General features: G+C 46.5%; 1 protein-coding gene across 1 annotated transcript in view; it reads left to right on the top strand.

The window, feature by feature from the left end:
• Positions 1-17,620, top strand: part of adgrl3.1 (adhesion G protein-coupled receptor L3.1) — a 133,880-nt gene that overhangs the window by 31,500 nt on the left and 84,760 nt on the right. Inside the window, 2 exon segments of the mRNA XM_068592038.1 lie at positions 6,202-6,368; positions 14,014-14,227. Of these exon segments, the coding sequence (XP_068448139.1) occupies positions 6,209-6,368; positions 14,014-14,227 (374 nt within the window). The 5' untranslated portion in view covers positions 6,202-6,208.

The raw sequence follows: 17,620 nt of genomic DNA, 5'->3' as shown, positions 1-17,620 counted from the left end.
TACCGGCCAACAGGGGGCGACTCCTCTACTTCTCTCTTGATGTGTTCCCTCAGTAAACATTGCAAACATGAGTTTATGTCTCAATCTCTAGTTCCAAGTAGTTTTCTTCCACTCCGCCGTCCAAATGTGGTCACTTCCTGTTCGCTTGGTTGCAAAAAAATCCAAGATGGCGACCGTCAAACTCAGCAGTCCGCTAACCGATGGGTGGCTCCACCCACTTCTCATGTATTTCAGTGTTTTTCTTCCAAACTTTTATCAGGAATACTTTCACACAGAACACTAATGACACGCTGACAAAACAAACAACACAAGTCGGATGTTGTCGTCTTGATTTATTTTTTTTAAAACCACGACAACGAAGCTGGTCCAAGGCGGCAACTTTATTGCTCCACTTTATTGCTTAAAACTGCTCCTTCTGTTCTTACCTGTCCCCCTCCTCCCAAAAAAACAAACAACCAGAGACACACAACATTCACATACAAGTTTATCTTAGTGGAGCCCTTGGTGTGTTAGCCCTTTCACACACACACACGTCCACATGGTATTCTGTTAGGCAAACACACAGCGTGGACGACGAACGCTGCATGGACACATTTGAGACTCTCTGCCGCGAGGCTCAGGGAGTAGGGCATCTGGACTCCTAGTGATAAGCATGTGTGTGTGTGTGTGTGTGTGTGTAAGTGTGTGTGTGTGAACATGTGGGTGTGTGAGTGCGCTGACAAAGTAGCCCAGTCCGGTCAGCACTCATTAGTGAAAGAGAGAATCCCCGAATGAGGAGCGCTGTGACAGGAAGGACTCTCTCGTTAGGGGACAAACACACACACACACACACACACACACACACACAGGGTCAGGCTGCCCTCGGTGCACAGATTTAGCCCGACATCAATTAGTCCATGGATGCATGCAACATAGTGCGGCGGCCCCGGCAACAGCTCCGTTAATGCCGAGCCTGCAGGAAACGAAGACTCGGAGAAGAGAGAAGAGCCGATCCTCTTTCGGGGAGCAGCTTTTCATCACCGTGCACTAAATAACAGGTTCTTATTAGATAAGATCACGCTAATCTAATCAAAAATCATCTTTTCCTTTGTGCCACAGACGAGTTTCACGCCGTGTAAAGTTGGAGGGCAAAAGACTCTTCTGAAAGGATGATTATGTTTCTGCAATAATTGCCGAGCAGATGTAACTGGGCCAGAGGCGGACGCAGACAGCAGGTGGACGACTTTGATCCAGGGGACGGGCTATTTGTTTTGGTCTGGTGCTGCATATTAGATGGTGTTTTGCTCGGTTTTATGCAGATGCCGCTCATCTGCCAGGGAAGGGGAGGCCTCCGCCGGGGACGCGGCGCGCTCCGGATCGGAGAAAATACAGAGTTCTTGTACAAAAAAAAAAGAAAAAAGGAAACGGCTCCATCAGACGCGTCAGTCTACGCCTCCGTTGACGACTCCGTCAACAAGTATTTTTAATATTTTTCCCGTATTTGAAGGGTTTAATGACGAGTATGTGGTCTTTAAAAGCTTGTTTGCTTCCGCTCTTCATCAGTGAGAGCATTTGAATGCAGCTACACATGGAGTGCAAAATATTAAGATAAGTGTCGCACAGGCAGCGTGAAGAGTGAAGCCAATACAGGAAGTGCTTTAAACTCGCATTCTCTCTACCGGCCAACAGGGGGCGACTCCTCTACTTCTCTCTTGATGTGTTCCTTTAGTAAACATTGCAAACATGAGTTTATGTCTCAATGTCTAGTTTCAAGTAGTTTTCTTCAATCTCCGCCGTCCAAATGTGGTCACTTCCTGTTCGCTGGTTGTAAAAAAATCCAAGATGGCGACGATCCAATGAGTGGCTCCATCCACTTCTCATGTATTTCAATGTTTTTTTATCAGGAATACTTTCACAATGACACGCTGACAAAAAAAACCCAACACAAGTCGGATGTTGTCGCCTTTATTTATTTTATAAAACCAGGACAAGCGACGCTTTGGTGGGCGATCGCCGTTCCCTGCGCACTCTTGGACCGCATGTTTGCACGCCACCACCCGAGCATATGGGAGCACGCCGCCCCGCTGAATTATGAGCACAACTTTGAGCTCGGATTAGTCCCGGACCCCTGGAGGAGGAGGGGGAGGAGGAGGAGGGGTGCCGGCACACATCCATCGCCTGGTAAAAGGGGACGGTGGGAAACGAGAGGGTTAATTAACTGATGGCGGTGTGGCATGCGGGGTGATGGAATAGCTTTTGAATTATGGAACAGTGGAAGCGCTGCGGCTGGTGGCGTCCGGCCATATGTCAGCGCGCGCGCCTCCTGCGTCTGCGGCTCGGGAGACAGCTGGTCAGATGGCGCGCGTTCAACCGAGTTAGAGACCAATCAATCAAGGGCCTGTTGAGTTGTTTAAGCGATGGGAGAAGGGGGTGAGGGGGGGGGTGAGGGGGGGGGGGGAGGAGGAATGGATGACGTCTACTGCGATTTCGATCGCTTTATGGATCCGTCGGGGGAACGTTTAGCGGTGATATGAAATTGTCCAATTAGTCGCGCCGCCTGATAATTGGGAAAGTGGGAACGTGTCCGTGCGGCTTCGGCTCTTCAACCGGGTTCGCTCCTGGTTTTGATTTGTGTAACAACAAAAATAAAGCTTTATTTGTATTTTGGTCATGAACCTCCACCTCCACCCCTCCCCCCCAAAAAACTTTACTTAACTTCTTCACTTTCTAGTTAAATTAGTCTTGAAAATTAACCTTTTCGAAACATCCCGCGGCCATTTTAAGTCCCAGCATGCCCCGATCAGACAATCTTTTGGCATAAAATACATAATATTTTTCCATTTTTGAACCGAACGACACCGTTTTTGGACTGAAACTCCTTCCTAACAGGCCAAGTCTTTGTTTTATTGTGTTTTTGTTGCAGATTCTGATTATTTAGGTCCTAATCTTTCCAAAAATGTGTCTTATTGACGCTCCAGGAGGCATTTTTTGGGGAATCTGGCTCATATCATGCTGGATGTTCATAGTTACAATCAAAATATCTTTTGAACGTGATTTTTATATGCAGATACACATTTTTTTCCCCAAGACTCTGCTGAACAAATACATCAATTCGGGGTTCCTACGAAGACTCAAACACAAGGGAAAAGTTCCAGTTTTCAACGGGTCAAACCAAAAAAAAACAACTGAATGGATGAAACACAGTTCGACTGTTTATATGCAACCTAAAAAATAGAATTACAATTGCAATAATTTGAATGATTTCTTGAATTTCAATGACACATTTTGTGAAAAAAAAACACACAATAATAACATCTTCTCGTGGGCCTCTGGGTGCATCTGTATATCTCGTCGTTGTCGATGTTTAGAAGATGCATCGTTCACATCTTCTCCTCGTGACTCTGTGGTGCTTATGGAAAAGGTCCCTGTCATTCTGATAAAACAGCTTCTATAAAAACAACACATGTGGTATTCTTAGCGCAGCAGTTGTAGCTTTTACAATAATATCCAATAATAACCGTCGCCAACGCAGAGATTTTTTGATTTTCCTTCCTCGCCCTGGCAGCGTGAGCGTGATGGAGATCGCCGGCTATTGTCTCAGTCTCTGCTGGGCCAAAAATGATACGGTCACGCTGATCAATAGTCTCTGTTACACATGATGCATTTCCCATGGCTCTGGCTGTCAGCTTTGCTCCATCTGTCCCTGGCTGTTGCAAATTTCTGCAGTCTCTCTTGGCCTGACACACACACACAAACACACACAGTACACACACACACACACACACACACACACGGACACGGACGCTGTTTATCCGGAGCTGGGTTCCCTTGAGAACTCTGAACATTTAGGCACAAAACAGGACTGCTGTTTAGAAGCTCCCATGGAAAAATATGTTTGTTCCACATCAACTGGGATGATTGCGTAATGACTAAATGTGACGCGGTGACCCTTCTGCAGGCGACACGCTCCAAATGCACAACTCTGCCTCTTTTACGGAGAAAACGGAGAAAACATTCAGATTTGGGTTGTTTTTGTGTTGGAGAAAGAAAGAAAGTTAATTGTCGGATGAGCAACGCAGGTCAGCTTAATAAGTTTAAGGTTGGGAGGAGGGATTGCTCACCAGTCTGCCACCGCCATAAACACTCTAAAATACCACCCTGCTATTAATTGTTTATCGCTGATGGACCATGAAATGAACAATTAGATCTCAACATCAATACATTTCACACTGCGATGCGGATGCGGGGTTCCAGAGTGCTGCTGAAACCCGCCGCTGTGCGGCAGCGGCGCCGCTGCAAACTCCCGCGGACCGCTCGGCGTCGGGTCCGTCGTACCCGGGGAACATTTATTCATACAAATTTGTCGCGTTAGCGCTTCGCATTCGCCATCGCCATCGCCTCGGTGGCACCGGAGCTGTTGACGCTGCCGAAAGGAGCTCCTCCACTGCTTTCGGGAGACAGCGAGACGCAAGATTGTTTTTTTTTAGACTCGGAGGGCAATGAAAAGATGACTTGAGGACAACTTAACGATGAATAAACTACGTGGTTTCGTCTCAAACGGGGGAAAACTAGTTCCCAGGCTAACGTCAGTTACATAATGCACAATGTCTGCCGTCCAGCAAACTTGATTATCGACCTGAACTCCTACCTTTCATTGATTGGAACATGTATATATAGCACACTGATGAATTGTCCCTGAAGGAATGCTCTATGAACCGCCAGCCCACATCGAATTTACTTGATACTCCACTAACTAGAAAGTTGGGCCAGGGTTTTGATACCAGCCATATGCTTCTCAATCATGCCATGCTCTCGGCATCATTTAAGATAATTATTGATTACTGTCTGGTCTCCTGGAACATGTCTGCAGGAAGCTGCATTGACCTTAAAGTGCTGCTTTTTGTTAAAGCATCAGAAGTAAATAGAGAAGCAGGATACCAGGGAAATGTTTTCCTTTGGCACATAATCTCCGAAAGTGTAGCAACTTGATTAATGTTTAAGGCGTTTGGATTTGTTATTTGTATTTTTTTTTCATTTTTAGAGAAAGCTGCTGTTGGTTCTCACGCTTGGTGTACTGTTAGTGCATTTGTGCAATTTGTTGAAATTGTTAAATGTCACAGTTAGCAATTAGAGATTTAACGATCAACCTTTTTTTTTCAGTTCCGGTCTGATTTACCGATATTATTCCGATATCAGAGCCCCGAATTTTGCAGAAAATTGGCATGGCATTAAAATTTGACATTTTACAGTTAAGTTGGATCCACTACAAAGAGGCCTGCAGGACTGCAAATTGCTCTGGCAACAACTGTAAAGTTAAAAAAAAAATAATGTGCACAGCCATTATACGACCATTATTAAGAGGACAATGGCAAATTGACAGACAGATACGTAGAAATAGCGAGACAATTAATATTAATACCCGCTAGAAGCAGCCCACAGGTTGAACGGTTTATTAGGAGACACTCACCGCCCGTTTACCTGGACGAGAAGACGCTCACTGAAAAGACAAACCACAGCAGTGTGTTGTTGTCATGTGCGTCTCCTGTTCTGGCTCTCAAACTAAGTTTAAAGACGCTAGCATCGCTAACTAGCTAGCCTTCACTCCATGTTGAAGACGCAAGCATAATATTCATTTTCTGTTCCCTCCTCTTCTCTTGCACACTTTCTTTTACATGTATATGTGTTTCTGTGTGTGTGTGTGTGTGTGTGTGTGTGTGTATATATATATATATATATATATATATATATGTATATATATATATATATATATATATATATATATATATATATGTGTGTGTGTGTGTGTGTGTTTGTAGAAATGTCTCATATATTACCAGCTAGCCTCATTCAACACCCCTCACTAACCCATGAATCACACTGGGACACCAACACACACACACACACACACACACACACACACACACACACACACACACACACACACACACACACACACACACAGACACACACACATGTTTTTCCACTCATCCAGCCTTCAGTCTAACCTGCTCATCCTGGCGCAGTTGAAGTATCTGACAGCAATGCGAGACGTTGAGCTCTGATGCTAGCTCCTGGTGTTGCCGCTGAGAGGTTTAGGGCTATACATGCGCTGCGTTGTTGCACAGGGAGCGCAGCCACGCGTCACACACACTGTGTATAATATGTCCAATGCACATGAAAAAAGGCATCCGAGTGAACAAATCCCCTCTGCTCATCCCGCAGGGCCTGTATGGTGTCAGGAACACTGAGCTGTGAGGACAACAGCTCGCCACAAGACCGTCTGGGCTCAGCAGGAAGCGCCGCCGTGTTTACTTCCAGGTCAACCTCAGACGTCATGTGGACCAGATGCCTGCTCTTCGTCTCGACCTTGTTTGCCCCCATCGCCATCGGTAAGAAACCTCGTATTTTTGTCACTTTCAAACGAGAAATTGAGACGCTAATTTGTAGCTAGCCAGTTTGTTTTTGTTAGCGTTAGCGCCAGAAACTGGATGCGGCGCTCCCGGCCTTGCAGTGACGCTGGACGAGAGTCAGCCCACTTTTTTCTTTTACTACTTGTCGCGGGTACAAAAATAAACACACAGGTGCAAATAATACAATTAACGATGGGCTGGAATCCAATTCATGTGCTTTGTTTCAGGGAGCAGGTAGTGCGCATGGTGGCTCACTTTCACGGCTAATTGGGGCGCTTAAAAAGAAAAGGGTCTTCTTTGATGTCTGCTAGGATAAAGGCTTATTGCGTTGGAGGGTAAAACGAAAGAGACAGTCGCATTTTACTGGTCACTTGGGAGGAATCTGCACACACACTAGCAGACAACAACACTTTTCTTTCCTTTTTTTTTTTACATCCTATAAAGTTTGGTTCCACATGTTCGGCTTGACTTTATCTGCCCACAACCATAAATTGATGTAACAACTGCACAGTTTGACTCATCCAACCCCCCTCACACACACACACAGACACACACACAAACACACACACACACACACACACACACACACACACACACACACACACACACACACACACACTGCATCTGCGAAACCCAGGGAAACACTTATCACGTATCTTCTATCTTATTGCAGTGCACAGTCTCCAGCTCTTCTAACTTCACTCTCACACACACACACACACACCTACACACACACACACACACACACACACACACACACACACACACTGCAGAAGCAGCCCCGGTAGGCTGTCTGTATGTTTCCTCCTCTCCCCTGTGACGGTGGGCTTTGAAGACTCCTACAGGGAGCTCTGGCCCACTTGGACTTAATCCTATTAATGGCTGCTGTCAATCACGCTGCTGTGGAGGGAAAACTGCCTCAACATGTGCAAACCCACACACACACACACACACACACACACACTCAAGCATGTACTTGTACACGTACATGCATGTGCACGGATGATATACGTTTAAACACAGAAATGCCATCCACCCCCGCAGGAGGACACCAATCCCCCTTATAAAAGAACAGACATACACACACACACACACACACACACACACACACACACACACACACAGGAAGTGCTCATAGGCCGCCACTTAGACACACAAACACCGAGGGCTTTGCCTCAACACGACGAGATGAGTTTCAGTCAAAGGTATTTGCATCAATGTCTAAAGAATAAGTCGACATATGCAAATAGAGCTGTTTATACTGAGCGGGGATTAGTGGAAACAAAGACAGTTTAGCTTAAGGACACACAGCAGCGAGCGCCGACGTCTTTCCCACCGACCCATGTCTCGTCATCATTTCAAATAAACAAATAAAAGAAGAAAAAAAGGGAGGCAAGGATTTTTTTTTCCTCTATTTTATTTGCAACATTTGGTCATTTCACCTCGTTGAAAGTTGAGGTTGTTGTCTTTTCGTGGTATTCAGGGACAAAAAAAAACAGAAAACAGCATTCCTCTGTGACTTAATCCATCAGAGAGGAAGAGATTGCAATTTTCTTGCGAGAACTACACTTGTCAGAGACTTTTTTCTTTACCGCCGTATTGAAACCGTACAAGAAAATGATTTCAACCGTCCCCAAAGTCAAGGAAAAATGTCAAAACTTCCAAATGCTATCTTTATGGCTTTCTTAATTTGCATGAAACACACAATTCAAATGATTTGGAGAAAAAAAAATGATCCTAAATACTTGCTTTAATAACAAAAAACGAATTAAGTAGCTTTGTGATTATGTATTATAAGCTTCTTAGAGCTAGTGTTAAGAAGTTAAACGGATCATAATTCCCTTTCTGACGTCTATTTTTCAAACAACTGTATTTAAGTTGCTCGCCAAAAACCACATTCTACGAGATTACAATTGAACAGTGTTATAATTTAGATATGTTCAATACAAATCTTCACTCATTGGAGCTTAAACGCACCGTAACACAAGTCAATGTGACCTGTTTGGGTCCGTCTAAGCTCTGCTTCTTGATCTCAGTTGCAAAGCTCTTTTCACTCCCGCTCTCCTCCTTAAAGCAGCTGGGACATGTAGTTTTTTTTAGCAACTGTTACTCGAGGAGCCATAAATAAATAGTGCATGTGTTAGGGGACTACTTTGAGCGGTGGAATAATACATCTCAACAGCCCATGGTCATCCTTAATAAAGAATCCCACTGATATGGTGTAGCTCATTTAAGTGTCCTTTTTTTTTTTGGTTACGATTATTGGAAAACCATCTGAAATATTTATTGAGGCTGCTTTTTTAAAGTCAGGTTCCTGTTTCAGTAGTCCCAAAGGAGGACGGTCCCTGACCAGAGGTTTGCCTCGGTGAAATTGCACAGAGTGTGTGCGAATGGTTTTCCAATCATACATTAAGTCCAACAAGCCTTCAGCGGCCGAGAAGGGACCCTTTATATACTACTCGTTTTGGGTTTTTTTCCGGGACAAAATATCTTCATCCTTTCAAATATCAAAACTCTGGTGGTGTTTTTCTTCCCATCTACTTCCTTTAACCTCCCATCGCAGACACCAGCACCGGGCCAAGCTGCTGTTTTTGGCGGTCAGAGTGAGAGATCACCTTTTAAATCCCTCTCCCCTTCCTCCCCTCACCTCTTCTTCCTCCTCCCTCTCCCTCCATCCACCACCTTCGCAACTCTGTCGTTCTTTGCCCAAATGTCAAAATCGATAGCCTTTTGTTTCAGCATCCCCCTCCCTCCTCCTCACCATCACCCTCCCGCCGCCCGAGGCGACGAGAGCGTCTGAATGAGATCGTCCTCGGCTGCCAAGCTCCCGTCAGCCTCTCTCTCCGCGACCGGCGACGGGCGCGTTAACCTAGCGCTCGCCGGCTCGCGCGTTAACGGCAGCGCGCGGGCGTACCGGGAGGTGCTGCGGGACTGCACGCGCTCGTCTGTGTGAAGGAACAACAACAACAACACACAAAGAAAGGGAAAAAACGACAAAATCAAACGGCGCATGTTTTATAGGTGAGGCAGCGGATAAAAATAGATGAATCAGACGGTGACAGGCGAGACAGGACAGAGCGTTTACTGCGGCTTATGAAGGCAGAGCGGCTTTTAATTGGAATACAGATAGACCCCTTATATGAATCGCACGCGTGTGTGTGCGTGTGTGTGTGTGTGTGTGTGTGTGTGTGTGTGTGTGTGTGTGTGTGTGTGCGTGCCATAATGCTCTCTTTATGCCCTGTAAGGCAACACTGTACGACATCTGATCCAAGGCTAGTCTAGACAGCTGCCGTACAATACGGCGTATTGATCTGCTCGCGCTTCGGTTAACTCCGCCCCCTCCCTCCCCTGCCCCCCCTTTACCCCCCCCCCGCCCCCTCCTTTACCAATTTACATTTGTGCTCACCGAGGCTGACGTGACGCGTCCATTGAGGAACTAATAAACTAACACACGTATGAAGGGAGTTATGACCCAGTGCCCTAAGCACTTCTCTCACACACACACACTCACACAAACACACACACATATAGACACACAAAAAGTCCCTAAAATCTTCAGCCACCATGTGAAGAGACCTGAAAGTGTGCTTGAAGTCTAATCACAGCCTGCAGTGTGTGAGTGTGTGTGTGTGTGTGTGTGTGTGTGTGTGTGTGAGTGTGGTCATTAGAAAAGGACATTTTCAGTAAATGTCACTTATATATCAGTCTTATCTGGAAGCTAGCGCCTGCCATTATCAATGTAGTCCCCTCAGGTGGCAGCGCCGAGCAGGTTTCTGCCTCCACATGTCATCACTCACGGCATTTACGTGTGTGTGTGTGTGTGTGTGTGTGTGTGTGTGTGTGTGTGTGTGTGTGTGTGTGTGTGTGTGTGTGTGTGTGTGTGTGTGTGTGTGTGTGTGTTGTGTTGAAGGGCAGTCATAAAATAGAGCCGGACCAGCCGTGTCATCGAGCTCATTCAGATTCTTTGCCGCATTCGTGTAACCATGACGCTCCCTCGGCCAATCAGGGCGCCCGGGGGGAGGGAGCACAGGGTTGCCATGGTTATCGTGACAGGGAGCGAGCGAGGGGAGGCGGCGCCGCGCCACGCCGCGCCGCGCCGCGCCGCGCGCCTCGGCTTTTCAGGGATGTTTGGATGGAGGGCCTGATTGCGGAGCGGTCGTCCGTCCGCCGCCCGTGTCTGTGCGTGTGTGAGTGTGTGTGTGTGTGTTTGAGTGTGTGAGTGTGTGTGTGTGTCTGTGTGTGTGTGCTTTTGAGGAATGATTTGGAAAGGCCTTGACAGGGTGAATTCTTCAATAAAAAGGAAAGTGACAAGCGGTCCCGATAGCCACAAACGGCAGACTTAATATATTCTATTTGTCTATTGGACAGGGACAACACACATCATGGATATTGCGCCAGATATAGCTTTAAATTATCGGTCCTTGGGTACGGGAGGTGTGGCAATATGAGGGCGAATATGAAGCGAAACAATAATAAAAAAAAGCAGCCGGGCTCGGGGACGACAAAGGCGAGCGGCACAAGTGAGCACCTGAGCTGATAAGCGCTCCATCTATCTGGGGGGATGGCGGCGGCGGCGGCGGCGGCGGCGGCGGCGGCGGCGGCGGCGGCGGCGGCCGCTAGCTGCTGCCGCTGCTCGCGGGACTCGCCGCTCTCAGGTACAGAAGAATAACAACATCCAGGCGGCACCACGGCAACACAAATACCCCGGGAACATCGAGCCCCAGAGCATCGCCGGCACGGCCCCGAGATCACAAGACAACATGTAGGAGTGTGTTCACAAACACACCGCTATGAAAGGGTGAGGCCGCGGAGAGGAGACATGCTTCATTTCTTATATGTATATAAATATTTGCATAGGAGCATAAGCAATATCAGGCTGTGGCGACTCAGAGAGCAGAACAGATAATAGAATATATAGATCCATACGGGTGGTTAGGAAAGTCATAAAAATGACTCCAGTATTTGAATGAATGAATGAAATGAATGAATGAATGAATGAAATGAATGAAAAGTACTTTATTAATCTCCAAGGAGAAATTTTTTTGTCATACTAGCAGCATCCCAATGCCATAAGCTAAGCTAAACACACAGATGATAAAATTAAAAAAAATTAAAAAAATAAAATAAATAATAACAGGAACAGGGGTAACAGATATATACATAAGTAAGAAATAAGTATAAATATATATATATATATATATATATATATATATATATATATATATATATATATATATACATGCAAACAAGCGAAATGAATACATACATATATATATATATATATATATATATATATATATATATATACACATACGTACACATATACATACACACATACATACATATCTACATATACATATATACACACATACACACAAATTTCCTTTTCACCCATTCATGAAAGAACATAATTAACACATCTGCTGCCTAATTTTTAAAATGAGTTAATTGTTTATTCTCACTAGGAACGCGACACTCAGACGAGTCCTGATGTCCGCTCGGTTGTGTCTGCAACCATCGAGTTAGCCGTTAGCGGTTAGCCAACACACAATGTCCAAGACGTGAGCGAAAGGGTTTCACTCGGCGAAGCGCTCAGCTTTGTAATCACCGAGGTGACGAGGGTGGAGGAGTGAGGAGTGAGGAGTGAGGAGTCGGCAGGCGGTCCGTGGTTGTATGAAACAGGCTGCGCGAGGCCTTTTTGAGGGACTGCGACTCGCTGCAACCACTTCAGGTCCTCGAGCATGCAGCCATAACTGCTCGCCCCTCCAAAGAAATACTTGAACGAGATTGGCAGCGCACAGACACACACACACACACACACACACACACACACTTGATGGCGCTCCCCCCCTGGCGGAGATAATAAAGACACCAGTTGTTGTTTTTCACACATATGCACAGAATACATCGATACAAACATTTGGTTTGCCAGACAATCCTTTCATATTAAATATCCTCTGGTTTGTAAAATAGGCCGTCAGATTGTTCCACGCTTGGTCAGTTTCGCTTGACCCCGACACACACACACACACACACACACACACAGCTGTCCCTGTCATTGGTTGGAGCGTGGGCGTAGGTACGGATGTGGGCTCTTCCAGTTAATGACCGCCTGGCGTCTGCTCTGGTGAGGCCTGCTGGCACAAGCTGCGTCTCCCAAGTGAAAGCATCACCGTGGGGGTTCTGGTGAAGGTCGCTTGAGCCGCCCGTCTCGGTTCTTCAGGAGGACCTCGGCTACGGAGGTAGATCTGTGTCTTTTTTTACCCGAGCAAATTTCTTGTTTGTAAGTGAATTATCTCCAAATCTTTGCTCTCAATTCCAAAAATTGCTCTAAAAAAATAAAATTGCTCTCTCCAAAAAAATATTTGCTCTCAAAAAATAAGTTGCTCTGAAAAAAAAACTCAACTCATAACTTTTTGAATTGAGAGCGCAGGTTTTTTGAGAGCATTTTTTTTTACACTTTTTTTTTTGAGAGCATTTATTTCTTTTTTTTCAATTTTTTTTTGATAGGAATTTTTTTTAGGGCGTTTTTTTGGGGACAAATTTTAGTTTTGAGAGCATTTTCTTTTTTTTTTTTTAGACAATTTTTTTAATTGAGAGCAAAGATTTGGAGATAATTTAATTAAAAACAAGAAATTTGCTCGGGTAGAAAAGACACAAATCTACCTTCACACTCGCCCCCCCAAAAAAAGACGCATCGAATTGGAGCGTGAAGAAAAAGCCATCCTGAAAACAACATTTTGCGTCACCTACACTTTTGCCGAAAAAGGTCTGACAGCTGCAAGGTGAAGCGTCCCAGTGGGGGTTTCTCTCGGAGCGCTTATCTTGTATTATTATTATTATAATCATCATCTTTTGTTGATTGCGGTGGTTTCTGTCTCGGGACCTTTAAGAGCTCCACAGGTGAGAACTGTGGCGCCGGACGCCACGCTGCCGTTTCCCCCTTTTTTCGTGAACATCGGCAGACATTCAGGTTCATAAGACATCTCGACTTGATGAGTCAACGGAGGCCTGATTGCTGTTTGGTGTTGCAGATGTTTCATCATCCGAGAGCCTTCATCATCAAACAAGCAAAGGGAGCAAAGCAACAGCACCAAAGATTAAAAAAAAAAAGATGTGTGATAGATCAGAAGCTCCGATCTCATTGGAATTAATGACATGTTAACTGCGCTTCAGTACAGTAGGAGTGGATGTTTGCATCGCATTGGGAACTTCTCAGAATAACGAGGCCTCGCCGTCTCTGGATTAATCTCTGCGGCACTAAATGCCCGTTGAAATTTGCCAGGCAATTTGCTCTCTATCCGGAGTGATGTCTAAAACGGCGAACTGCAAAACAGTAATTACCGAGTCGCCTCACTCGCGACAGTGGACGTGCCCTTATGAATATTCCACTGTGGTGCTATTGTTTTCATATAGTGCGGATAATTAGTCCATATGACAAGAGTACAAATGCGGTCTTAGTGGAACACAAAATGTGCTTGTACTATTTAGTCCTCCGGTGAGCGTGTTTCAAAAAGAACTCTGGACAAATATTGTGTGTCCTTTTCTAGACGGGCATCATCTAACAATCCTCTTTGTGCGTGTGCGTGTGTGTGTGTGTGTGTGTGTGTGTGTGTGTGTGCAGCCCTCGGCCGTGCACCGATCCCCATGGCGGTGGTGCGGAGGGAGCTGTCCTGCGAGTCCTACCCGATCGAGCTGCGCTGCCCGGGCACCGACGTCATCATGATCGAGAGCGCCAACTACGGACGCACCGACGACAAGATCTGCGACTCCGACCCCGCCCAGATGGAGAACACCCGCTGCTACCTGCCCGACGCGTACAAGATCATGTCGCTCAGGTCAGTACGAGTGCGTGTGTGTGTGTGTGTGTGTGTGTGTGATACTTCCACAGACAGAAAGAGGAGCACCTCAAGTCGAAAGAAAGGAGGCGAGGAGTAGTCTTTCACACTCCCACGACAGTTGGGTGTCTGTCAGTGTGCGCGTATGTGTGTGTGTGTGTGTGAAGGGTGCGAACTGCACGACTACACATCCTGGTAAAGTGTCAACGTCGACTTCGGCGTTACTCATGCAAAGTTGACAGCAAACACTGGCAAAGAAAGGACACGCGCCTGTCAGACGTGCATAGTGTCACGAGGGGGAGTGGAGGAAAAATACAAGAAAAAAAAAAAGCAGAAAGAGGTGATGGAAGCTCTGTGGAAAGAGGCGTGACCCCGCGAGCGCCCGCGAGCTTCCCGTTGATGCGGCACAGCGACCGTACAGCTGTAGAAACCTTATCGCACAATGGGAGTTACTCGAGTAGCACTTCCTCTACAAGCTGGCCCGCTTTGATAGCCTCCTCCGCTGACAGCGCCATTAGGAGCGCGGCAACCGAAGCCGAGGACGACGGCTCTGGAGGATCGGCATGAGGGGAAAGGCGGGGGTTACAATACATGCTGGGGTTTGATGTCCAAAATTAAGCATGAGACCAAACACCAAGTAGCTCAATACGGATATTGAGACGAAATTGTAGCGTGGACTATTGTGTTCTTCAACAAAAATATTTGGACATTTGATATTTTTGGATGAAATAGTTGCTCAGAATGTGGATACAATGACCAAGTGGGTGAATTAAATAACAGCCTTCACTGTGACGCGGCCTTTGAAACCAGGAAAAGACGACACTTATGTCATATTGCGACGTCCGAAATTGATTATCTCGTCTCATGTCACGATATCGACATATATTATCGATATACCGCCTGATGTGTGTACGGATTTATTGGATGATGAATTGCAAAACTATTCATGAATCTGGGACAGTGGCTGCACCGTGTTCGCGTGGGGTCAAGAGGATGTGACCCCTGCATGTCTGAGCCGCAGCCTAAACTACTGGAAGCTATTTCTTTCATCGAGTTTTGTCTACGTCAGGGCTTTTATTGTGAAAGGTAAGAATCAGGTCCGCGGTGCCTTTAGTGCAGGTTGAACACTGTAGTGTATGTTTTGAATGTGTCCGTTACGCACAATGTGATTGGTCGAAGCCTTTTTTTTCACGGATGTTTGTTGCCTTCCGGCCGCGTAACATTCACAGTTCAAATGTTGACGTGTTTTGATGAGTCACACCTTCCAAAAAAAAAAGCCAATAGGTACGACTTTAACCTTTCGTTGGGTTGGTCTTTTTCACACGGCCGTGGTGTCCTCACCACGCAACAGCGTCATACCTGCGGCCCACGCCGTGCAGGTACGATGACGACGAGCGCCGACCAAAAATAGCGAAACAGAGGAAAGCAACGCTCGGGATAATGAGAAGGTCCTGGTATAAATAATTCACTAATGCAACCATTAGGATCTCTGTTTTTCACGCGTCACCCGACTTTGAGTGCTTTTCTCCTGCTGTCCAATTATTTCTCTCTCTCTCTCTCTCTCTCTCTCTCTCTCTCTCTCTCTCTCTCTCTCTCTCTCTCTCTCTCTCCATCGAACCACCTGTCTCTGTCGCGTGTCAGCGCTCCGTCTGCGATTGCTCTGGCCTGGCTCGGCCTTCTCTCTCTCTCTCTCTCTCTCTCTCTCTCTCTCTCTCTCTCTCTCTCTCCGGCAGCTGCAGCTTGTGTGGCCACGACTCTCTTGCAGCCCTCGCCATCCATAATTTATGCACATGCGCGCGCACACACACACACACACACACACACACCGCAGAGACACTCACAGCGTGTGCCACACGCAGCATACACTGCCCAGGGGCTACACCAGACTTTAAGCTCCAATTAGCAGAGCCAGAGGCCAGACTTAATCTTGAGGGGATCCTCCGTGGAGGTGACTCAGACCGGAAACAACTGTTTATCACACATCTTTTATGTGTGTGTGTGTGTGTGTGTGTGTGTTTGCTGCGGGTGCGTCCCGTCTCTGTGTGTCTGTGCGTACAACATGGACGTGGACGCACGCGGCGAAATCTTTCCGGCGTGTGCTCGTGCTTGTATCGGCCCGTATCGGAGGTTTGTGGGGGGTTTTTTTGTGTGTGTGTGTGTGTGTTTTTTAAGCTTGATTTCCCCCCTCATAGTTCGTCAGTGTGCTTTGGGCCCGTCTGCTTTCCCTCATTGCCTCTACGTCGGCACCGTCTCTGGTTATTGCGAGCACCGGCTCAACTGGCTGATAAAATCAGAGCATGTTCCGCCTGCCCAGTGTTTCCTCAGTATCACATTCTCCCTTTGTTTTCCTCCCCACCACTCTCCAAGGCCACAGAGTGTGCGCATGTGTGTGTGTGTGGGTGGGTGTGTGTGTGTGTGTGTGTGCATGTGCACGCCCCATACCACATAATTGGTCTTGATATCAAAGCCTCATATCTCCAGAGGGTCTCACAAGGCTTCTCAGGCAACCTAGAGAGGACCTGATAGCGCTGCATTTCCCAGATTATCTCCCCACTGGGATACCCTGGGTTGAAGGGGAAACGAAGCCGCGGCCATGAAAGTTCCGCTTAATCTGTTTTAGCGATATGCCGGCCCCAGTTCAATGACTCACTCGGTTTCTATCGTGTTTTGAACTCAGGCGCCTCGACTTCAAAATGGCTACTGAGCATTCTTTGTCTTAATAAGGTCTGTTGCAGCTCACTTGGATGTTATTAAGGTTTCACGGTTTGTTTTTTTTAAGCGGCTGCATTCAACATTCGGAGCATTAGTATAGCAGCAAAAACAACATTTTATAATATGCTAACGTCTACCTGAGCATGCGATTAAGTCACTCTGGCTGCGTGTTTGTTGTTAGCGTCTCCTTGCTTTGTGGGCGGAGCTCGCGCCTTCTTTGAGCGCATGTTAGCGTGCTCCTCTTGCTAGCTCGTTGCCGCCGCTCTGCGCCGCTCTCACGCGGCGGTTACAGCTGAAAGCGCCACCCCGACCGACCTGCGGTGTTGCGGAAGTGTAGCATCAACGCGCCAGTTACCCCTCAGGTTAACAGCCTCTCGCTCTGTCCGCGACATCGCCACAGTTTTCGTACTGTTTGCAATGTTAGCACTGTTAGCCGCCATTTTGCCCCTCACATTGAGAGCAGACGGCAACATTCCCGCTCTGCATTGTAAAACCGATGGGGAAGCGTCCAAAAAAGCAATCAGATTGTATAGAAGTCTATGAGAAAGTGACTCTATACATCTCTCTTGAATTATTCTCTCATTAAACATGAGGTTATGTCTCAATCTTTAGTTTCAAGTCTTCTTTAATACAGCGAGATGTTCATTTCGTACATTATGGTTATTTGGCGTCAAACAGACC

This window comes from Clinocottus analis, unplaced genomic scaffold (assembly GCF_023055335.1).
Source record: "Clinocottus analis isolate CAN_PGR_092001 unplaced genomic scaffold, fCliAna1.0.p SCAF_26, whole genome shotgun sequence".
Taxonomy (NCBI): Eukaryota; Metazoa; Chordata; class Actinopteri; order Perciformes; family Cottidae; genus Clinocottus; species Clinocottus analis.
Note: the sequence above shows the minus strand (reverse complement) of the source record. Positions and strands in the feature narration are given on the sequence as shown.